The following is a 25,154-nucleotide window of genomic DNA, read 5'->3' as shown; positions in this document are numbered from 1 at the left end:
CAGAACTGGAAGCAACATACATATTATATATTATATATATTATATATTATACATTATATATTATATATATGTGTATATATATGTATATATATTTGTATATATGTATATATATTTGCCTGTGGTTCATTGATAAGCTTTGTGAATATCTGATCTGAAAATTCTCTTTAAAGTTTTAAAAATTTTCTTCTCACTCTATGGATAGTTTGTGTCACTCATGTATTCGTATGAGAAGGAACTTTCCTTAGAAGTATTCTCCTCCAATCTTTTATCCAACACTGTTTTATAAATATCATTAACAAATGATCATCTGACAAATGGTCATACTTTTCTACTCAACATTAAATACCATTTTGATGTCACTTCCAACTAATGGTCCTAAATTTGCATTCTGGAAAACCACTTGAATAGCAGGAGACTTCCAACATTTCCCCCTCTGTCTTGTCTTCTCTTCTTTGGGTGCTCTTTTAAATTCCTTCAACCATTCTTCACAGGACATGATTTTTAGGTCTAATCACTCTCCTCTGAATGTTCACTAGTTTGCTAGTGTTTCACTTACGATGGAGAAGAAAAGTAAAACAAGATGACTACTAGCTACCTGTTAGTTTGATAACGAATTGTGATTAGTCACCAGATCTATGACATTTGCAATTCTGATCAATATGTCTTTTACAAGTCCATTAAAATTACTGATTAAAAACAGCCAGTTCAGGAGCAGGAGCTCTGAGTTTGGAGTCAGTAATCCCCTTTCAGTGTAGTGGCTCAAAGATTCTACTATTTGTACCACCAGCTCACACTTTGTAATTTGTCCCCAAGAAAAACATTTTGTACAGTGTGTTCAAGATTCAGTGTAATCACAATACCATCTATCAGTATAAAAAACAAAATCAAAGAAGAAAAAAATGAAGCATTTATGTTCTTAGCAGATACATGCCAAAGGCTACTGAATGGTACTTTTATTTCTAGTCTTTAGTAGCCCTGCTACCATGGTGCAAGGAAATGGTGCCAATCTTACATTTCTTAATCTACAGTTTTGAAAACTGGGATAGGAGTGCCTGGGTGGGTGGCTCAGTCAGTTAAGCGACTCTTAGATTTCAGCTCGGGTAGTGATCTCATCGTTTGTGAGGTGGAGCCTGGCATCGGGCTCTGTGCTGACAGCATGGAGCCTGCTTGGGATTCATTCTTTCTCTTTCTTTCTTTCTCTCTTTCCCTCTCTCTCTCTCTCTCTCTCCTCCCCACCTCCCTGCTCACATGCATGGGTGCTGTCTCTTTCTTAAAATAAATAAATGAATAAACATTAAAAAAAAAAACTGGGATAAATATGTTTTCTTCCGGGGTTACTCCCATTTTGCACCTTTTTAAAGACAATCTGTGATTACTGCTGAATTTTTCAGTAAAAACTTTTCTAGGTCTACAGGTATTAGCTTCCAAGAATTCCTTTGTCCCTTAGTTTGTTCCATTTTTTTTCTTCATGGTTATTCTCTATGTTCAGGGTTAATAATTTTTCTTGAGTAAAGAAGTAGTTGAATAGTACTATTTTCTATCTTTGTGCATTATTAAACTAGTTGCCTTAGGCAGCAGATCTTTTCCAAACTTTTAAAGAGCCTTTTTTAAACTAAGTATTTAAAAAAAATTTTCCAACACTCTAATGTTCCTTTCTCTTGACATACTCCTTCAAATTTTACTTTTTATTATATTTAAGGCACTGTTTCTAAGTGCTTGTGTAGGTGCTAAGATATGAATCCATTTCTTCCTCAGTCCTGATTGGATCAAAGAAACAACAAATGCTAAGTAAAAATTCAAGAGATGTAGAATGGAAAATCACTATCAGGGAAGAGATCAGGGAAGGTTTCGGGAGATCTGTAACATCTATGAAGGTTGTACCTTTATTCTCTTTAATTCCTTTACTCATAACCCTATATTCTCCAGCCACACTACATACAGCGTTTCCCTATTCTTTCCTGGGATTTGGGGGGGGGGGGCTATCACACTTTTGCTTACATAAAATGAGTGGGTTGGACTTAAGAACTGGTAAGTATCCCCTAAGTTGTAAAATGTTGTAACTTTTTGCTGCTCTTTGCTTTGGTATTCGGAAATACCAAATTTCCTTTTTTTTTTTTTTTTTTTTAATGTTTATTTATTTTGAGAGCAGGCGGAGGGCAGAGAAAGAGAATCCCAAGCAGGCTCTGTGCTGTCTGTGCAAAGCCTGACGTGCGGCTTGATCTCATGAACTATGAGATCGTGACCTGAGATGAAAACAAGAGTTGGATATGTAACCAACTGAGCCACCCAGGCGCCCCTGAATCTCCTTCTGTAAGGTCATCCTCATGAATCAGTTCTCTCATTTATGAAGCTATTGCTGAGCTCCCACTTCTGAAGCAGATGTGAAGTTCTATTGATCGCAGCACTTACCATTTTCTGTCTTTTCTGATACCAGGAACTGGTTCCTAATATCTTATTACATGCTTGCTAGTACACATACCCAAACTGGAACAACTATTCTTGACATACCTTTTAGGTGCCTTGTATACATGCTGCAGGTGCTAAATTAAACTTTCAAAGGATCTTAAGATTTGGAAGAGAACTTAGAGATCATCTAGTCCAACTTTCTATAGCAAGAATAAAGACTCATATTCACTGTTTTAAGATAAAGATTCTTCTTGAGTCACTGATTTATTAATTCTCCTTTAGGACAAAGGGAGAAGAGAAAGAGGTTCTGAAGTTCTTCGGCCAAAACCTTTTATATACAGAAAGAAACAGATGGCAATTTGAATATAGTTACCCTTAATGACTCATTAGCATATTATTTATATTTTGAGATTAAAAGTTACATTTCAAAGGAAAAAACCCATCAAATTTCTGAAAAATAGCTGTCTCAAAAAGGAACTTCTTGGGTGTCTGGGTGGCACAGTTGGTTAAGATTCAGCTTTTGATTTCAGTTCAGGTCATGATCTCACAGTTGCTGACCTAGAGCCCTGCATTGGGCCCTGTGCTGGGGCAGCACAGAGCCTGCTTGAGATTCTCTCTTCCTCTCTCAAAAATAAGCAAACATTAAAAAAAAAAAAAAAAACAAACTTAAAAAAGGACTTCTTACAAATAACCTCACAAAAGACACTTTTATAATTACCTGAGTAAGATTTACAGTTTTGTAATATTTTCCACCTTCATTTTTATCTATGAGTTTCTCTGAAACGGCTTTATTGTTCAGAAGCCCACTTTCTTACTATACTTCCAACAACCATTTCCTCAGGTCCAACGTTCTTTCTTATTAGCAACTATTAATTGTAAAGCCTTGTAATTTCAAGGCTTCAGACAAGAAGATCCAATTTCTAGAAGTAAATCAGAAAATTAAAGGCCTCAAGAAATCTAAAACTTATAGCCTGTTTATATATCACAATCATAGGAATCGTTATTGCCCCTGACAGATGTTCATCTAGTCTCTGTTTACATCTCTAATGTAACAGAATGCTTACTATCTTATAAAGAAAGTCTCTGAAATTAAGAAAGACCCAGAAATAAATGAGACTGCTAATTTTCACTTATAAAATCCTGTATATTTTATATGTACATACATCATATATACGCAGCCAGGAAAGCTCGCTACATTTATCTGTGAGGGTTATATGAAGCTAAAGAGTTAAGCAGGGTTAAAAATTTCTTGTTAATAAAGTGGCTAGAAATCTCATCTGGGCACCAGTATATGCCAGTCTTGCATTTGAAGTCAGCCCAAAGACCACCTTTGGAATGTATTCCTAGATTACCACTGAAACAAGTACACATGTGAACCATGGGTTAATAATTATTTCTCACTGATTTTCTAGTGTGTCTTACTCATAAGACTGATGTATTAATTTAACTTACCTGAGTTATGTTATCATCAAATGGAAAATAAAGGTTGGTAGTACATGTAGTCTATGAATTAAATAAATAAATGCCTGGGGACAAGACTGACCCCATCATGTAAACCATTAATTCATCCCCTGTAATTTACAAAAAAGGGAAGGTTTTTTTTTTTTTTTAATAGGGTATTAAAGTATTTTTCTCCTTAGTTGAATTCATTAGAATTAGTATTCCATTAACCTTTCAGCTATCTACACTAAATATATAAAGTTCTTAAAAGGGAAGTAGCAAGCAAGGATTTCAAGGTCCAAAGCCAATCAAGATCATTATCATTATCCCACGCCTTCCTTCTATGTAAACAGATTGGAGCTGCACTTATCTAGAATTGAAAAAAATCCTGACCTATATACATACCATTTCACTAATAAACCATTTTACCTTCCATTAAACTGAAACTAAGTCTACTTTGATGCCCTATGCTAGCACCCATTATTTTGATTCTAGAACTAACAGAATTTCTAATATAATTATTCAAAAGATTAATTTTTCATTACCTGGGGTTGGGAGGATATCCAGATGGATATGCAGAGATTCCACTTGGCATGCCTGGTATATAGGAAGCTAAAAATAATTTTTGACATTTTAAAATAATTTGCATAGTCCTGGATACATAGGCTATCAAATAAGACATACATCACTGTCAAACCACTGCAAAATTTCACACAGGTAAAGAATCCAAATCTCAGCACCAAAACAAAACACTCCATCCATATTAGTTCCTTACTGCAAGCAGTAAGTATCTTCAAACCACATAATTCTCAAAGCATTAAATATGAGTTATGACCTTACACATGACAATCCCAACAAGGAATAACTGACAAACAGGTCAACCTGCTCAGCTCTCGACACTCTCCTGAGACAGTAGCTGGTTCAACTGGAATTTAGAGGAAGGTATTTCTGCCCTCATCTGGTCCAAGGTCAGCTTCTTATAAAGTGACCTTTTTCTTATATCTAAGAAATATTTTCATATTTCTTGTAAGACTATGTTGACCAATTTGCACAGCTGGTTTTGTTGGTTTGATTGAGAACTCTCAAATAGTTCAAATTAACTACAAGAAGTCCTTTATGAAACTTAAAAACTTATATTCAGCTAGACTGGTTAAAAACAAAACAAAAGCTTGGAAATACTAGGGGAAAGTTCAAATCTAGCAAGTTTAAGGAATGGTGTATATATATAAAGTTTACTTATTCATTTTTGACAGAGAGCATGAACGAGAGCGAGCACATGAGCAGGGGAAGGGCAGAGAGAGAGAGAGGGAGAGAAAGAATCCCAAGCTCTGTGCTGTCAGTGCAAAGCCAGACTTGGAGCTCAACCAGGAACTGTGAGATCATGACCTGAGCCAAAACCAAGAGTTGGATGCTCAACCGACTGAGCCACCCAGGTGCCCTGATTTATATATTTTTTAATGTTTTTTTTTTTTTTAATTTATTTTTGAGACACAGAGAGATACAGAGCGCGAGTGGGGAAGGGGCAGAGAGAGAGGGAGACAACAGAATCGGAAGCAGGCTCCAGGCTCTGAGCTGTCGGCACAGAGCCCAACGCAGGGCTTGAACTCACGAACTGTGAGATCATGACCTGAGCCGAAGCTGGATGCTCAACCAACTGAGCCACCCAGGCGCCCCTGATTTACATGTTTTTTAAAGAGAACACTAAAGACCTAGAACTAGTTAGTGGTGCCAGGAGACTAATCAGCATAGATGAAGAAAAAATTAGTTTCGGCCTTAACTGGAAATGACTTGTCTGAGAATCAATTTATCCTCAGTGAAATTTTTCACACTGAATACAATGGTGAATTAGCTCTTAATCCAATCATAAATATTCTAGTGCCCTCTATGTGACCAGCACCAGGAATTTGATGAAAAACAAAGAATTCCTGGCTTCAAGTTGCTTATGGTCTAGTGGGAGAGAAAAGCAAGAATAATAGAGTGATAAGTACTATGACAGGAGAAGTATAGAGCGCCATATATGTGTATGTGTGTGTGTCCAACTGAACCACCCAGGTGCCACAAGAAATGAACGTTTTAAGCACAGAATGTTAAGTGGCTGGGAGAAGTATGCTGGACTCTGACCAAGGGCCTTAGAAATCTTTACCAGAGCTGCTGAGTATATACCTACAAGTATCAGTGTTCATAGTCTTCCTGTTAGAATGAACTATAGATATCACAGGTAAATTTCTTCTTAAGTATAATGAAGCTAGGATGGTGATGTTCAATGCTATTTCAAAAAGGGAAATATACCTCGCAAAATGTCTCAGTTGCTGGATTCCATAAGACATTTTTTCTTCCTGGACAAAACACAGTTTTGTTTTGTTTTAAATTTTGTTTTTAACGTTTATTTATTTTTGAGACAGAGAGAGACAGAGCATGAACGGGGGAGGGTCAGAGAGAGGGAGACACAGAATCTGAAACAGGCTCCAGGCTCTGAGCTGTCAGCACAGAGCCCGAAGCAGGGCTCGAACTCACGGACCGCAAGATCATGACCTGAGCTGAAGTTGGCCGCTTAACCAACTGAGCCACCCAGGCGCCCCTTGTTTTGTTTTTTTAAGTTTATTTACTTATTTTGAGAAAGAGAGAAAGAGAGAGCACGTGTGCATGCATACACATGAGAGTCGGGGAGGGAGAAAGGAAAGAGAAGAGAGAGATCCCAAGCAGGCTCTGAACTGTCAGCACAGAGCCTGATGTGGGGTTCAAACTCACGAACTGTGAGACCGTGACCTGAGCCAAAATCAAGAGTCAGACACTTAACTGATTCAGCCACCCAGGCACCCTGAGCACAGCTGATCTTTAGGAACATGAAAACATGAGGCTTCTATTAAGTGTCAGCAACACACATAGTCAATTACTGACCCCCCATGCTAGTTTCTCTTGTACACATAAACCATCACCTCATGGTTAAAAGCAATTCCGCATAATCATAAGCAATTTTCCTTTTCTAAGGTTCTGAAAAGCTACTAATTCCTTCAAATTTTGATTCTTAGAAACAACAAATGTTATTTGAATCCAAGAGAGTCACGGAAGAAGATAATGAGGTAAAGTAAATTCGCAGCCAGAATAAAATGGAATACAAATACACATAATGTACGGAGTTATTAGAGGGATTAAAGAAGAATGAATACAAAGTGCTTAGTGCTTAGCTGTACAGTTAAGAGTATACAGTTATAGTTAACAACTCCGTAAATGTTGACTATCACTGTTAGTTGTCCAAAAAACGAGTTTTGGCCATAACATGTTTTAATGTGACTCATACCTAGCTCAAAGTCATCCTAAAACAGGAGATCAAAAATGTTCTCAGTAATAATAACAGAAGTATACAATCTCTGAACTAGAAGATAATATTTAAGTATATATCCAAATTTCTGGGTTATTCTTTGGTGTGTGTGGGGGAATTTAGACCTTCATCTCTTTACAGTCATAGCTAATAATTGATATTGTTTAAATGTAAAGAAAGTATTAAAACTGGAATCAATGGACAATAAATTGGTCTCTTCTAGTAATTTATTTACATCAGCTCTAGATTTTTTTTTTTTTTAATTTTTTTTTTCAACGTTTATTTATTTTTGGGACAGAGAGAGACAGAGCATGAACGGGGGAGGGGCAGAGAGAGAGGGAGACACAGAATCAGAAACAGGCTCCAGGCTCTGAGCCATCAGCCCAGAGCCCGACGCGGGGCTCGAACTCACAGACCACGAGATCGTGACCTGGCTGAAGTCGGACGCTTAACCGACTGCGCCACCAGGCGCCCCGAGATTTTTAATGTGATACAGTGAGTGCAAAACTGAACTGCAATAATAATCTCTTTAGTGTGGTCTCTTTCTGGAATGCTGCATTTCCAATGTCAATATAAATAAAACTGGAAGAAATTTAGGAAATTAGAACACTACCTAAACTTCTGAAAAGGTTATCTTAAGTGGTCACTAGCTATGTTATTTGAGCAAATATACATGAATGACAAACTAGGAAGTATTTGCTATTTGAAACTTAAATGAGCAAAAGTGTCTAATCTCAGGTACTAGACTCAACTGAATTTATTAAGATGAAAACAAATTTCTGGCACAAAAGAATCACACTACAACTTTTAGTAAAAGAACTACTAATATCTAAAACCAAACTTAATCTGCAAAGGCAGGGAAGGAAAAGAAAATGCGTTCAGAAATTCTTTCTGTTAGAATCCCATTAGGCTAGTGCATTAAGATGGTCCTCAAGACAGAATGGACTGAAAAGAGGATAATTCCCAGTATGAGAAGAATGAAAGTTCACACAATCTAACTTAAGTTTGCTTAATTATAACCTTAAAATTTGTTAAAAAAAAAAAAAAATCACAGCTCAAAACACAATGAAATCAATACTAAAAGTCAAAACAAATAAGTACAACCAACTCTCAATTATTCTAGGGTGATTTGAAAGTATTAATAAGAATTACTTAAAAAAAAAAAGATATAATAGAGATATAGTCCGCTAATTAGGGGCGAGTACTGACTTCATGCTCCCACTTTCTCCACACCAGGTAAAATCAAGAATTGGCTGTACTAAAGAGAAGAAGGCTGAGAGCTAGCTGTCCAGTTGTGTAATAGCCAGAATAGCAGAATGTGGATCATTTAGTTAATTCTGTAATTGATTCTTATCTACAACACTGATTCTACAGTCGCAGAGGAAAGGTCAGACTACCTTGGAACTTATATCTGTTTCCAAACCGATCCTATAAGGCTATTCCATGGCATGCATAATTAACAATTCTAGCTCTATTCCAGCATTCTTTCTCCTCCATTCTGGAATCCAGCACACCCATAGTTAGATTTCTACCCACAAACGAAAGCCCAAATGCCAGTCTTTGGTGGCAATCTGTACATGCAGATGTGCGGCCTCAGAATACCTCCAAAAAATCCACTAAATGGGTAAGCTAAAAAGTGAAGTCATTAAAAAAAATTTTTTTACAAGGTTTTCTGTTTTGTTTTTACAAATTTAAAAATCAAATCTTAATTCTACTTACTATTTGGTGGCCCTGTTGCCTGGTATGATGGATAAGATGCCGAAATAGTAGGACGAGAGAAGACTGGAGGTTCATCTCCAAACACCACAATCATGACCTGAATAAGCCCCAACAAGTCTGACTGTGGCTAAAAACAGAAAACAAATTTAAGTCAGCTACAGACTTCCTTTTTGGCAAAATGGAGAAGAATGGCCATTTCTTACTTGTTTTCAACTGATCTTGGTAACTTTTTTTGTAGGACCCCAAACATGAAAATTCTACTGAATTAACTTAATAAAGCTAGGTGATTTTCACTTATCACTTATGTGTAGCAAAGCTGTTCCTTCACGTATATAAAAATGACACTAGCCAAAGCAGTATAATGCAAAATTCAGATAATACTGTTCATTTGACTCTGTACAGCTAACTAAAACTTATTATATTTCCTATGGACAAATTAAGTTTTCTGGTACCAATTCAGGATGAATGTAAACACTAGTCACAAATAATATTTAAGGCCTTTAAAAGATAACAATGCTACCTTGGAAACATGTTCCGAGACTAATTTTCATTAGACAATATTATGAACTCTGAAATTATAGGTATGCTCTGCCTTAAAATCACTAGATCACTGTACAAAAGATACAAATTGTTACAGAATCTTTCCTTCCAAAAATGCTTGTTTTTCCAAAAGGTTGCTAAATTTTTCTCTCAAGTATCTATTGACCACTACTGGAAGATAAACTATGCTAGGCAAAGTTGTTCAGGGCAGCTTATTTGATGGTTCCATTTTCACCCCTTGTTATATTTTGCATACATCTCATCTCATATACTTCATTCACTAGTTCATCAGGTTCGGAAGGATTACTTAATCGTCTCGATCAGCTAATCGTCATCTTCACACCTTCTCTTCTCCTAATAGAAGTGTTCACTAACAATTTTCAACTTTCCAAAGCACCAAACTCATCTCTTGCATTTGATTTTCCCCTAACTTACAGACAATGACAATAACACTACAGAAAGCTTCTTGTGAAAACTTGCCGACTCCCACTATTCCCATACCTTTTGTCTGTGAATGTAAAAGCTGAGACTGGGGGTAAGCATGTGCAGTATGTGTAGCACAGAGGGGCATGGGCTAGGATCGTACCTGGCTGAGGCAGCGTGGCTACAGAGGACACTTTTTTTCTCCTGTTAATTATCTGGTTCAACAAAACTCCCAGCCTAAACCATAACTTCGTACGTTTTAAAAATTGAGACATAATTTGCATACCATAAAATTTACCTTCTAAAGTACACATAGTTCAGTGTTTTTTTCCATCACCACTATCTAATTCCAGAAGATTTTCATCACCCCCAAAAGAAACCCGTACCCATTAGTAGTCACTTCCCATCCCCCCCAAACCCCCACCCACAGCCCTTGGCAACCATTAATCTATGTTCTGTCAATGGATTTACCTATTCCGCACATTTCATATAAATGGAATCACACAGTACGTGACCGTTTATATCTGACATCTTTCGCTTAGTGTAAGATTTTCAAAGTTCATCCAGGTTGTAGTATGAATCAGTACTTCGTTCATGTATTTTCATGACCAGTTTTGCCAGACCTAGTTTTATTTTAATTCTTTATCATACCATTAATCTCACACAAAATTCTTTGAAGGAAGAAACATTAATCTTTAATATCAGCTTCCTGGCATAATGCAAAGCAACAGGTCATGAATTCAAACTATTTCAGAATGACTAATTCAGAATGATACAGGATATGAAAAAAGTAGGAATACTGCAGCCTAAGGACCAACTGAAATAGACCACACCTTTGATAAATTGCTTTCCCACTGAAAATCCTGCATGTAAAATGCCTCTCTTCTTGAAACCCCCTTTTACTTGTTTTTCCAGCAAGCAATAAAAAGGTCAGATTTTACATTCTAAGTAGTACAGGATACATATTCAGGATTAGGATCAATAAGCAATTTCAACAGGAAGACCAAGCTGAATGACAGCAGCCCCACTTTATGTTCTGTCATGCTAGATTATTGCAGCAGCCTCCCAAGTGGCCTCCAGTTTTACTTAGCACTGGGAGTTTTCTATGAAAGTTCAAGCTCCTTCTTCCATAATAGAGAGCTGTTGCTGAGAATCAACTGTTTGGGCAGGGACCATATACTCCAGCCCTTCTTGCAAGTGGGTTTTATCAATGGACCATAAGCAGAAGTGACAACTTCTAAGCCAAGGTGGATAAGAAGGGAGTTGTTCCTCTACCACTCTCTCAATGCTTGTCTTCCTTAATGCAGGGGACTCCTACATCCTGGAAGATGGTGGTACCACAAACTGGGAAGAGCCTCTGTCCCTGGCACCAAGTAGAGGAAAGCTGCTTGCCATGAGGAACACTCCCAGTGGACTATAACGTGGGCAAGAAACTTCTACAGTATTAAGCTTCTTAGCAGTTTGGGATTTACATTTTAAAGCAGTTAGTGACTATTAGCAAATCAATGTATTCATCTGGTACACTTCATCAGACATTATACCTAATATTCATTGCTTCTAATACACTACTCTTGTTCAAGTCTAAAAAATGACTCCCAACTGTCTACTGAAGGACAAAGTCCTTAGCTAACAATCAGGATACTTCATGGTATAGCCCCGAACACCATAAAGTTAGCCATCGTTGTGCCTTTTCTGTGAGATTTGTGAAATCTGTCATACATACAGAATGTATGACATATGTAACTTTAAAGAGTAATCATAAAGAAAATGCCTGGGAGCCATTATCCATGTTAAGAAATAGAAGACTGACAGTAATTTAGGAGCTCCAGACTGCATCCCCTCTATCTACTCAAGAGGTAAACCACTTCTCTGATTTAGTGGATAATCATTCCTTTTGTTTTACTTTAAATGTACTACCTTATGAATGATTTCCTAAAGTTTAAACTGGCCTGTTTTTGAACTTCATACGAATTTAACCAAAAGCTGTGTATCTATTGAGATTTGTTGCTTTTGTTTAGTCATGTTTGTAAGATACATTCCTCTTAAAGAGTATAGCTATATTTAACTCGTTTTCATTGGTGTATACAGTAGTAAAAATACTACAACTTCCTTATTCCTTTTCCTGTCCTTAATGGTCAGCAAAGTTGCTTCCAATCTTCGGGAATGTAGGCTATAGCGATTCTTGCTGTATTTCTTAGTACGTATGTACAGGGTTACTCTTGTGCAGCGGTTCTCAACTGGGGGTGATAGATTTGCCTCCTGGGGGATCTTCAGAAATGCCAAGAGACATTTTGGTCGTCACGGCTGGGCATTATGCTATCGGCATCTTGTGGGTAAAGGCCAGAGATCCTGCATTTTACAACGGACAGGATAGCCCTTCCACAATAAAGAATTAACCAACAATGGGGCGCCTGGGTGGCGCAGTCGGTTGAGCGTCCGACTGCAGCCAGGTCACGATCTCGCTGTCCGTGAGTTCGAGCCCCGCGTCAGGCTCTGGGCTGATGGCTCGGAGCCTGGAGCCTGTTTCCGATTCTGTGTCTCCCTCTCTCTCTGCCCCTCCCCCGTTCATGCTCTGTCTCTCTCTGTCCCCCAAAAAAAATAAATAAATAAAAAAAACGTTGAAGAATTAACCAACCTATGATGTCAAAGTGCTGAGGCATATACCTACGTGTGGAACTGCTAGGTCATAGGGTGTGTGCCCACAACTTTACTAGGTAATGCCAAACTGGTTTTACCTCCCACTGGTGACACTGAGATATTCTCTTTCTCCATACCCTAACTTTTAACACTGTCAATTGGTAGTACAAATTTAATGGATATGTAGTGTTATCTCATTGTGATTTTAATTTACATATTTCCCTCACTACTAGCAGGGTTAAACATCTTTCCATGTTTACTGGAAATGAGGATTTCTCTTTTGTGAAGTACTTGTTCAACAGTTTTATTTAAGGGTCCCTGGGTGGCTCAGTTGGTTAAACTTCCGACTCTAGATTTTGGCTCAGGTCATGGTCTCACAGTTCGCGAGATTGAGCCCAACATCTGGCTCTGAGCTGACAGCTCCGAGCCTGCTTAGGATTCTCTCTCCCTCTCGCCCACTCTCTCTGTCAAAATAAATAAACTTAAAAAAATATTAAGTCTTTAAAAAAAAAAAAAAGAGTTTTACCTATTTTTCTACTGGGTTCTTTCTTTTATGATTCCCAAGTTATTTTTACATTCTGGATGGTATTATTCTACATTATTCTGAGGGTATTAAGTATTACAGATATATTCTTCCAGTTTGTGGTTAGTTTTTTCATACTTTTCAATGTGTCTTTAATAGAAGTTCTCAATTTGTATAAGTTTAAGGTAAAACTTATTATTCTTTCCTTTCCAAAGCATTAGTAAATGCTTTGCGTCTTGTTATAAACAAAAACAAAAACAGGGGTATCTGCGTGGCTCAGTCGATTAAGCAACTGACTCTTGATTTTGGCTCAGGTCATGATCTCATGGTTGTGGGATGAAGCCCTGCATCAGGCTCCAACGCTGAGCATGGATTCTCTTCCTCCCTCTCCCTCTCTCAAAATAAATAAAATAAACTTAGGAAAAAAAAAAAAAAACTTACTGCAAGATCATGAAGGTAATCTTCTATACTGTTTTTTTCCTTTTGCTTTTCACAATCTACCTAAAATTTTTGTGTATTGTATGAATAGGAATCCAACTGCCCCAGCTCCATTACTGAAAAGTTTGTCTTACCTCCTGTCTTAATTACTAGTTTTATAATACATTTTGACATCTGGAAGGCAAGTCCCTTCTACCTTATTCTTCTTGGAAAGTGCCTTAGCTATGCTCAATCTTTTGCATCTCAATATAAATTTTAGATTCAGCTTATCAAGTTTACAAAAGTAACAAACGAATATACAAAGAAACAAAAACTATCAGGACAAAGACCAAAGCGTAAAGAACCATGAATAAGGTTCTCTCTCCTTCAAGTCTTCTTTCTTTAAGGTCTTTCAATAAAATTAAAATTTTTTTCCATAATGGACTTGTAAATCTTTTGTAAGGTTTATTCATAAGTCATTAGCATTAAAAAATATAAAGTATTCATTTATCAGTTCATTACTTCTCTATTCTGCTGAATCCAATCTGCTACTAAACCTGTGTGTTGAGTTCTTAATTTGTATTATTCTCTTTTCCAGGTCTAAGATTTCCACTTGGTTCCTTTTTAACATAATTCTCCACCTTGAACATATTAATCACAATCATTTTCGAGTCTGTGTCTGGTAACTGGAATACCGGGGGGTTGTGGTGTCCAGTTTCTACTGTCTCTTTGTCTCTTTCCCCCTCTTTGTCCTCTTTCTTGACGTGCTTGATAATTTTAAATTGTATGCTGGACACTGAAAAATTACAGACGCTCTATACACTATCTTTCCCTAGGAAGGGTTTACCTTATGGCAGGCAGATACTATGAGAATCACCTTAATATAATCAAGACTGAGCTGATTCAAGGCTCTTGGAGTGTGTTCCTCCAGTGACATCATCTAAGAGCCTAGGATGTTTACTTACACCCCTCCTCTTTTTAAAAAAAGTTTTTATTTTGAGAGAGAGAGAGCGAGAGCATGCGTGCACAAGCAGGGGAAGGGCAGAGAGGGACAGAGAGAGAATCCCAAGCAGGCTCCACGCTGTCAGTGCAGAGCCCAACACAGGGCTCGATCTTAGGAACTGTGAGATCATGACCTGAACCAATACCAAGGGTAGGACGCTTAAGTGACTGAGCCACCCGGGTGCCCCCCTCCTCCTTGATAAGGTTCCAAACTCCTAGTGTCTCTTCAACCTGGGACTGCAGAAAACTTGGCTAGGTTTTTCAGAGGCTTCTGCTTAGCTTTTTAACCTGTCTTTGAAGCTTGGAATTCAGCTTATCGCTTGAGGGGGCAACTCAGATTATCTGGTTTGCTTCTTTGTAGCTTCCTCTTCTCCTATTATCTTGGCTCCTAAAGTACTAGCTATGTTAGCAGACTGTCGTATTTTGAACACTGTGAAACTGCTAGAAACTCTGTAGGCTTCTTTCCCTCTGAGCTAAGCGTCCCCAACCCAGATTCTTAGTCTCTCACCCTCTATCAAGAATCAGTAAACACCTGTAGGGAAAGTTGGCAGAAGGTTGGTTCATCTCTTTGCAGTTCCCTTCTCTATAGGATCTTGGCCCCTCAAATCCTGATTGCCACAACAGTTCTCCAAAGCCTTCCACAGATGTCTGTACTCTGACTTTTCTAATTGTCTTTGACGGTAACATTGGTCTGCCAGAGCTATACCAGCAGAGACAGAAACAGAAGTTTCGTACTACTATTCCTACTTGATAGGAATGCTCTGAGTAATGAGATTTGAACAGTTTTACAAATATATGCCACCTACACTACTTGTTAAAATGCATTTCCCATTATGTGAATCCCATCTATTCTTAAAGGTTCAGCTCAAGCAAATAAAATAGTGACTATGTATATTCTGTAAAGTACCAAGCTCTACACAAATATATTGCTTTTGGAGAACCTTTTCCAATCATCCAGCTCAGTGATTGGTATCTCATGTGAACTTCTCTCTCCTCTTGGGAATCCTCTTTGAGTGTTAACAGAGAAAGTAGATTCTAGGGAGCAAAATAGATAAAATGCAATAAATTCACAGAAGACTGTTAATACTTACGTGTTTCCATTCATGTAGATAAGGAAGATATATCTTCCCGTTTGCATCAACATGCTTTCCTGTTTTAATAGTCATTGAACTAGTAGGTTTAACAAAACAGATAGGGGGATTATATGGGTATGTGTCCAGCAGCCACAGGCATATTGGAATATTATATATATTACCTGAGAGAGAAAGAGAAACTTCAATTACTCTATTATTTTTTAATAATGGCTTAGTAGGTAAGCAAGAGAGAGCTACAACTAAGCAACACTTAGAAGGAAAACCACAAGAAATATTTTAGGTTTCAAAGTTCAGTTTAAGGTGTTTCTCAAATTTTCAGTTTGTAAAATACATCAGCAGGATTAAGGAGCTAACTGATCACTACTCTGCCACTGTCTGCTTGCTGCTATAAAAACATTCTTTGCAAGTTATCTTATGGATAACCTTGCAACTTTAGTCTTGTCATTTCAGTTTATAAGGTTCACTGGGAAGGGATATAAAAGGAAGACTACGGATTATGGTGTCCTATTAGAAAGTGACATAAGAAGCTACACTTGAAACTCCCTTGCCAAAAGCCAGACTATAAGACCCAAACAAACTGCCAAACAGATGTTGATCGGTGGCCACAGCTTGACCGGTCCCTATGATATCTTCAGCGACAGTTACTCAGAATCAATGTCATCCCTGTTTCTTGCTTTAGGTAACAGAGTCTCTCTCAGTTCAGGAATTAGACTCAGTGGAGTCAAACTGAACAGTGTTTCAAAGGAACAACAGTTAACATACTGAACATAAGCCATCTCCTTTTCTTACTAAGCTCAAAGCCCAATGTCCCAAATAATCATTTGAATCACCTAACATAATTCAGATGCATTTTTCCCCTTTGGAAGCAGTTTCACTTCACATGAATATATACATATAAATTGCACTTAAATCAGACAGCTGTGGGACTTTGGATTTATTTTTTACTCAAAACTACATCTACAATGGAAAAAAAAAAAAAAAAACAACTCCAATAGAATATATCCTAACATAAAACATAAGTTTATTTCAGTTACCCAGAATTCTCTGCTTTGTGACAATAAAGAATTCTACAGAATTACTTAGGCTTAGGAACTATGCCATATGAACGACAGTAAGGGAAGAGAAAAGGTAGTTTAGATTATATATTTTTCATACATGTTCTAATATATATTTATATATTATACATTCATATTCATATAATATGTATTCATATATACATGAAATATATATATATATAATCTTTAATTATGCCATAGTTTGCTGCCTCCCTCTCCCCACCATACAACTATTTCTCCCACCCAAGTTTACTTCCTGAGGGCAAAGTCAATAATTTTGAATTTTACTCAGTCCTTCCTAAATTCATCATAGCTGCTTTATTCAATGCCAATGCTCAAGTGTTTTTTCTCTCTGTCTGGAACATCCATTCTGATATAAATGGTTGACTCATCCTTTTATACCAAATTCAAATTTTATTTCCTCCATGATCTTCCCACATGGTCTTATTCTCCTCTGTAATCTCATTGCACCTTTACATTTTATCATTATACAGCAGTTACAGGACACTGTAAATAACTATTCCCTCCGTTTCTCCTACTTGTGTAAGTTCTTCCAGAGAAGACACATCCTTTATTCACCTTTGTATCCACAGCCCCATCCCCTATGCCTCATGCACAACAGGTACTATATAAAATCAATGGATATATTACACAGACACAGGTCTTAGGTAGTCACGAGGAATAATTAAGACACAGAACTGTCCAAAAACAGAACAATCGTTTATGAAACTGAATGCTCCCTTATCACTGTAAGTATTCCAGCAGAGACTGGCTAAGAGAGACTTAATTATCCATCATCAGCATTATCACCAACATTATAGCCATAAATAATAGCTACTTTTGATATCTGTTTATTACATCCCAGGCTCTGTGCTAAGTCCTTCACATTATCACAATGAATTCGTTTTTTTGAGTTAGTTCTATTATCCAATTGTTACGATGTCCATTGTCACATCACAAAACTGACAGGATTACAGAGACAGAAGTGAAACCTCACTCTGCCCTGACTTTAAAGCCTCTACCTTAGCCACTATACTATACAGCTTCCCACTGTTGGAAAAGCCTGGATGGGATGGCAGGCTGAACTACAAGGCATCTAAAATCCCTTTCTAGGGGCACCTGGCTGGCTTGGTTGGTAAAGCACGTGATTCTTCATCTCAGGGGTTGTGAATTCAAGCCCCTACATTGGGCGTAGAGGTTACTTAAGAATAAAATCTTTGTTTAAAAAAATCCTTCCTAGTTATAAGATTCTCTGATTCAATGAAACATCAAAATCTTCCAGGGCACCGAGGCATTTATTTCTTGACATATCTTTATAAAGAAGTCGGGGGGGAAAGGTGAAAGTATTAGGTGCTGCTGCCAAATGAAGTTCAATTAGAAAAAAAGTTAAAAATATCTATATCCTCAGGGCACCTGGGTGGCTCAGTCGGTTAAGCGTCTGACTTCGGCTCAGGTCATGATCTCACGGTTCGTGAGTTCGAGCCCCGTGTCAGGCTCTGTGCTGACTGCTCAGAGCCTGGAGCCTGCTTCAGATTCTGTGTCTCCCCCTCTCTCTGCCTCTCCCCTGATCATGCTCTGTCTCTGTCTCTCAATAAATAAACGTTAAAAAAATTAAAAAAAAATCTGTATCATCATGAGAGTCATAGAAAGTAGGTTTAATTTACTTGTAATTCTTTGGCAACCTACTAGGTGAATTGCAATGCATCTATACTGGAAACACAAATTACTTAAGATGCTTACCTTTATAAGGCACAGGAATTGTTCCAGTGAGGTTCATTAGTTCCCTGGAACTGCCATCATTAAAAACTGAAAGGAAAAGAATAATGATTCAATCCTGAGCATCTTCACAGACACTCCCATATAAGTTATTCTTTCAGAAACACTGGTTAAAATTCATGATTACTCTTGAAAGGAGCGAACTTGTTAATGTCCATTAATCATCCATTTTGTCCAACAACAAAATATCCCTTGTTGATTCACTCAATGGGATCAGTTTTTAAATGAGTAAAGAAAAGATCCTTTGAATTACTTGGAAAAATGAATGTGAGTGCTACAGTCCTGGTAAACATAAGCTCTGGGTCCCCAACTAATATGATTATGAAGTTACTTAAAAAACACTATCAACTGACACCATACTAAATGTTAATCTAATATCATTCAGTTTTAGATTGCTCAGATGTTTATCCCTACTCAATGTCATTCTCAATCTGAATGTAGTATCAAAACACAGTATTAAAGTTCTCAAATATAGTCATCTTTTGATACAAACGTTTCTCCTATCATGTAAGTTTTTCTATCTGTAATTGATTATAATTAAGGCACGTAATTTATATTATTACATGGACTGCTATTATTTGTCATAATCATTTGGAATTAACACCGTATCACACAGGGGAAAAGCTGTAATGTGCAGTACAAAGACACAGAACTGCAAGGCTGACCTCAGTTCTTTTACTTACTATTGACAATTACAATCTGTGCTATAATTTATCCTGATTTTGTACATTTCTAAAAACCACCTTATTTAAATTTAGGGCTTTCACGACTTTAAAAGCATGGTGATAATAATGGTTTAGACTTGGTCCAGCCATACAAACCTATATAAAATTTACTCAGTGATGTTGGGGTCTGTCAGTTTAGGTAAGCATATTTACTCTTTAGCATCCGGTAAAAACCAAACACTTAAAGTTCTGGCCACAGTCACTTTTTTCCCTTATGGAAGCCATTTTTAAATTAACTCTAATTTTGGGGCGCCTGGGTGGCTCAGTCGGTTAAGCGTCCGACTTCAACTCAGGTCACGATCTCGCTGTCCGTGAGTTCGAGCCCCGCGTCAGGCTCTGGGCTGATGGCTCAGAGCCTGGAGCCTGCTTCTGATTCTTTGTCTCCCCCTCTCTCTGCCCCTCCCCCGTTCATGCTCTGTCTCTCTCTCTCTCAAAAATAAATAAATGTTAAAAAAAAATAATTAATTAATTAATTAACTCTAATTTTGGTAATATGAGGCTTTTCCCAGATCTAAGTACAACAGTACAGTATGTGGACAGGAAGGAGAATCATGCCCTCGGTTTGGGAGAGGAATTCCTGTTCATGTCTTTGCTATTCGGAAAATTCAGGACTGACTGCCTCTCTATCAACCCTCACCTCTTGTCACCAAGCTCCTAATGTTTTCAAAGCCCTTGGAGTGAGTGGAGTTTAGAATGACAGTTTCACCTACAAAATTCAGCTCTTAGCCCTCGGTGCCAAGAGCCTCATGATGGACAGGAGGCAGCATGGGTATTCCCTTGGCCCTGGCATTTTTGGGGTTTATAAGGACACAGAGTTGGAGAGATGACATTAAGATTGGTGAAGAAAAAAAGGCCTTTTAAGAAAAAAAAAAAAAACAAAACTCTAGGTATTGTCATTTTTAACTCGCAATTTTATTTCATCTCAGTAGAAAGTGGACACACGTGGTCACCTATCTACTCTATAGAATTAAGGACCATATTTAAAAAACTGTTTTCCTCATCTATAAAATGAAAGAGGTATTCCAGAATATTGTTTTACAAAATGTGTTCCTAGGAATATAAAGAGATGCTCTGGGGAGGAAAAAAAAAACGTCCATAGCTAATCAGCTTTAGGGTATACTGTATAGTTGACTCTCTTCTCTTCTCTGTTGGTGAGTATAGGCTCTCAGAAATCTTGCTGCAAAGAAACCCATTTAATTTTGTTTAGTTTATGATTGTTCAAACTGATCCCTCCCATCCCCACAAGAAACAGTCTTCATAACTGTGGATAAAATTTGGGTAGATGATAAACTAAACTATTTTTAAGATCTCCTCTAGGTCTAAATTTGCATAGTTCTGTTAGAGTATTTTTTTAAAACTTAAAATAGCTAAACAAATAAGTTATTACTAGATCGTGTCATTTCTTGTCCAACACTTGTTTAGGTGGAGGTTCAGTCCTACAAAGGAAACACCAACAAACTTAGAGGAAAATGGGAAACCTACAATTATTAAAGAAAAGAGTAAACTCAAAGGACAGCAATTGATATTTTTATTATATAAACTCACCATATGAATCCAACACAGGTTTGAGATCTTTGTATAAAGTAATAACATTGACAGTTTCGCGTACAGTTAGGTCTCTGTATTTGTACTGAAAAGCAAAATCACACAGGAATTTAGTTTAAAACCAATGCACATTATTTTACTGCCTAATTTTCAAAATTCTATTTTCTTAATAGAACTCTTCTTAAAAGTATAACGGTTCTCCCTAATCATTAACATTAATTAAAGCCTGAAAGAACCTTGATAGCTTTCTCTCCAGCAACCTATTCAAACCCTTTACTCACCTCCATTTTAGCTCTTCTTTCCAACTGGAAATACCCTCCACCAAATCAAATCTTAACCTTTTTCAAACCTAGCTTTCACCTCTCTCCCCCTTCTTAATGAATCCTTTCCCCAACGTCCTTTTAGCCCATAATGATCTCTCCCTTTCCTCCAAACTCCATCATTTATCGTCAATACCAATTATTTTGAAAGTTTTCATTTATTGTACTGTATTTTCATACCCCCACCTTGTACCACTCCACTCCAGGAAAACAAGAACCTGGTTTACACATTCTTGACGGATTAGGAGAACAGGAGATGGCGACCTCCATCTTATTACAATTATCGAATCTCACCAACTAACAAGCTCCATCCTTGCACACAAAGCTTTCAATCAGCTTTTAGTACTTCTCGCTTAAAAAGAAGCAATCAGCGGGAACCTACATGGCTCAGTCGGTTAAGCGTCTGACTTCTGTTCAGATCATGATCTCCTGGTTTGTGAGTTCGAGCCCCGCGTCGGGCTCTGTGCTGACAGCTGCGCCTGGAGCATGCTTCAGATTCTGTGTCTCCCCCTCTCTCTGTCCCTCCCATGCTCATGCTCTCTCTCAATAATAAATACACGTTAGAAAGTAAGTAAATAAATAAATGCATGCATGCAATCAGTTACTCCAAAAAGAAAGACTCCAAGAAACAGGTCAGAGACCAAAACAAACAGAAAAGAAGGAATTAAGAAGTAACAGAAAAAAATGCAAGGAGCAGAAGAAAACTTCAAAAAGACTTAGCTTTAACACCTTCATTCATGAAATAAGAACACTCGGAGAAGAAAGGACTCTTGGACACAAAAAATGTGACAGTTGGGAAAGAAAGCAGTAGGAGGATTAGAATATATGGTCAAAGAAATCTCACAGAGATTAGTGCAAAAAGACATAGTGTAGCCAGACAGTAAGGGAGAAAACACAAGAAAAATTAGGGAATCAATCCAGAAGGTCTACTGAAAGGAAACCCTTCAGCATTTCTTGCCTTCTTTCGGCCCGAAGTACCACTTGTTCCATGCTATGGGATCAGTCCTATTAGCACACAAACCTGTTCTTATTTCTACCATCTTATTTGCACAAACACGCTCCTGACCAGCCCCCTTCCTCAGCAGCTACAACCACACTTCTCACGGTTCCCCTGTATAGCAACTCTTGCAAAGGGCTCCCTAAATTTGCTGTCTGTGGTTGCTCTTTTCCTATTCTCTCTTTTTAGAACTTTTTTATTATGGAACATTTCAAACATATCCAAACGTAGGCAGAATAGTACAATGAGCGCCCTATATCGTACACCCAGCTTCAATGATAATCAACTCACAACCAATCTTAACCTATCACCTCATTCACCTTTTCCTCCTCCTTTATCATTCTGCAGCAAACTGTAACACCATATCCTGTCACCCATAAATAGTTGTGTATACCTTTAAACAAACTTTAAAAAACCCACAATACTATTATTATAGTAAAATAATCCGTTTCCTTAATATTATCAAAGACGCGGTCATATTTGTTTGAATAGAGATCCAGGTAAAGTCCATACATTGCTATTTTGTTTAGATGTCTTTTAGGTGTCTTTTAATCTATAGATTCCCTCTCCCATCCTTCTGTTGATAATAGCTTTACTGAGATAATCAGTAATTCACATACCCTATAATTCACACATTTAACGTGAATTATACAAAGTTCAATGGTTTTCAGTACTGGGCTGTGCAACCACAATTTTAGAATATTTTCATCACCCCCAAAAGAAATTTGTACCCTGGGGCATGTGGGTGGCTCAGCTGGGTAAGCATCCAACTCCTGATTTCAGCTCAGGCCATGGTCTCAGGGTTTGTGAGTTCAGCCCTGCATCCGGGTCTCTGCTGTTGGTGCCACTTCGGAATCCTGTCTCCCTCTCTCTGCCCCTCCCCCACTTGCACACACTCTCAAAAATAAACATTAAAAAACATTTTTGTACCTTTAGCAATCATTCCCTCGTAACTACCCCCTCCCCCTCAATTCACCTTAGACAACTGCTATTTTGTTTCTATCAATTTGCCTATTCTGGACGTTTCATGTAAATGGAATCATATAATATGTGGTCATTTATGATTAGCTTGTAATGTTTATTTATTTTTGAGAGAGAGAGAGCAAGCAGAGGAATGGCAGAGAGAGGGAGACAGAGGATCCGAAGCAGGCTCCCCTGTGAGCTCCGAGCCTGATGTGGCCCCAAACTCACAAACCATGAGATCATGACCTGAGCTGAAGTCAGAGGCTTAACTGACTGAGCTACTCAGGTGCCCCTACTTTTATTATCCTACTCACTATTCCTACTTCTCTATTCATAGGCTGGATAGAAAAGAAGTTGATACTCAGAACTGACATTACCACTTGTAGGAGACTCAGTTTTTCAGATATTAGGCCAAGAACCAAAAGTTAGGTACAATGTCCTCTCCCACCTCTTCTCTATGTCCTTTTTTTGTTCTTAGGGAAAAAAGGAGGAGGACGGAGGGGGAGGCAAGTGGAGATACAAAATATCTTCTAAAGATGTTCTGCCTGTCTTTGAAGGCAGGTCCTTCTGCAGGAAGGTTAGGAAACTTGATTCATGATGGTTTTTAAAATCCAAAACCATTATTTGAACATTCTTGTCCTTATATACTTCTAGATACAGGCTAAGGAATATAAGTGACTTTAATGACTATGCTAGCAATTTAAACATCAAAAATGACATGGAACGAATACTTGTCAGTTACATCGTATGTAAAACAATGTATTGTCTTTTAAAGTGATGTATAAATGTTTTCAACATAGACCTGGGCCATAATCTACTAGGGTTCCCCCAAATGTCCTCTGGAATTAAGGAGAACTATCAAAAGAAAATCAAGAAGCCTAGAAGAAATTAGACAACCAAGAGAAATTTTATTTTGAAAACCAAAACTTTCTCTTTACAGGTTATTTGCTCTTCAACCAATGGCTATGGGGACTGTTTTACTGGGGAGGAATAGTACATTTTTCAAAGAAATAAATTTATACATAATAGTGAGTTTTGTTAATAATGAAAACTGCTTAAACTATTTCGATTCCTACCATTCTTGCTTTGACAAAAGTCTCCAAAGCTAACCCGTTGAACTGGAGAAGAGTCAACTCTCAACCCCCTCACACACACCTTATTCCTAATTAGTAAATCGAAAGAAAAACCCCCACCTGAAGTCAGTTCACTGTTATCAGGTGCCACACTTAAAGTAATTATCAAAATAATTCATGGCTTTAAAATACAAAATGTCTATCTACTTTTTAAGAATTAAAAAAAAAAATACACCGGTCTTGAACTGTGAAGATTAAAAATTAAGTTCAAAGCAAAGAAGTTCGCGTTGTAAGAAGCCTACAATTCATTAAAGGCGGTTATTCTCAGCAAATCAAAGTCTCTGAGGCGGTCATGGAATTCTATTTATTCCATCGAGGTAGTGAGGTACTGGTATTTAGGCTTCTCTGGACGTTTTTACTTATAATTGAACCGATTCAATCAACAGTTCCTGACCTCCGCGGGTCGGGTGCTGAGCTGTGTGAAAAAGACAAAACTGAAAAGGACACAATCTCTGGGGGCCGGGACGTAAGGGCGAAGACTGACGGATCCCTACACCGGGACAAAAGTGGAATGCCTCAGACCGAGAATTAAGTCCAACCCCCTCTCTGTGTTTATAAAAACTAGGAAGAAAACTAAACTGCCCCACAGACTGTTCCAAACTCTACCCGCAGAGAGGAGGGCGGGCGGCAGGTGGCAGGCGGCCTCGGTTCCGCGCCTTTGTTGACCGTCGCCGCCCCCCAACCTCCCCTGGCCACGTATCGGGGATTCCGGCACAAGGCGACAGGCATCTCGGGGCCGCAAAGGCGACAGAGGACGGCACTGGGCCTCCGGCCGGGGAAGCACTCTGGGCTGAGTCCGGCCAGGCCCCGCCGGGCGCCGAGGGGAGTGGTGGGCGCGCGCCGGGTGGCCGGCGCGCTGAGGACTCACCTTGGACACCATTTTTTTGAGCTGGCTCTCTGACACCGCCATGGCGGCCGCCTGGCGACTCCCGTCCCCGCAGGCAGAGGGTCAGCCGCTCCGGGGCCGCCCCAGGCCGCCCCACACAATCACACACCTAGTAGCCAGCCCCCCACCCCCCCGCCTCTAACAACAGGAAGTCGGCCACCAGGCCAGCTCTTCCGCTTCCCTGACGTCACTTCCGGGTGGCGGGGCGTGGGGTGGGTTCCGACTCGTATCTTG

The 25,154-nt window shown here is 38.4% G+C and overlaps 1 protein-coding gene across 2 annotated transcripts in view; it reads right to left on the bottom strand.

Annotated features, from left to right (window-relative positions):
• TSG101 (tumor susceptibility 101) overlaps nt 1-25,056 on the bottom strand; it is a 58,460-nt gene extending 33,404 nt beyond the window's left edge. For both annotated transcript variants that reach the window (XM_086677837.1, XM_025928146.2), the window contains exons 1-6: nt 24,903-25,056; nt 20,622-20,706; nt 18,316-18,381; nt 15,518-15,681; nt 8,885-9,011; nt 4,392-4,458 (exon numbers count right to left, since the gene is read on the bottom strand). In XM_086677837.1, coding sequence (XP_086533963.1) covers nt 4,392-4,458; nt 8,885-9,011; nt 15,518-15,681; nt 18,316-18,381; nt 20,622-20,706; nt 24,903-24,944 — 551 coding nt within the window. In that variant the 5' untranslated portion in view covers nt 24,945-25,056. The remainder of the gene's footprint in view (nt 1-4,391; nt 4,459-8,884; nt 9,012-15,517; nt 15,682-18,315; nt 18,382-20,621; nt 20,707-24,902) is intronic.
• Between the last annotated feature and the right edge of the window lie 98 nt (nt 25,057-25,154).

This window comes from Puma concolor, chromosome D1 (assembly GCF_028749965.1).
Source record: "Puma concolor isolate L17-30 chromosome D1, mPumCon1.1.hap2, whole genome shotgun sequence".
NCBI lineage: Eukaryota > Metazoa > Chordata > Mammalia > Carnivora > Felidae > Puma > Puma concolor.
Note: the sequence above shows the minus strand (reverse complement) of the source record. Positions and strands in the feature narration are given on the sequence as shown.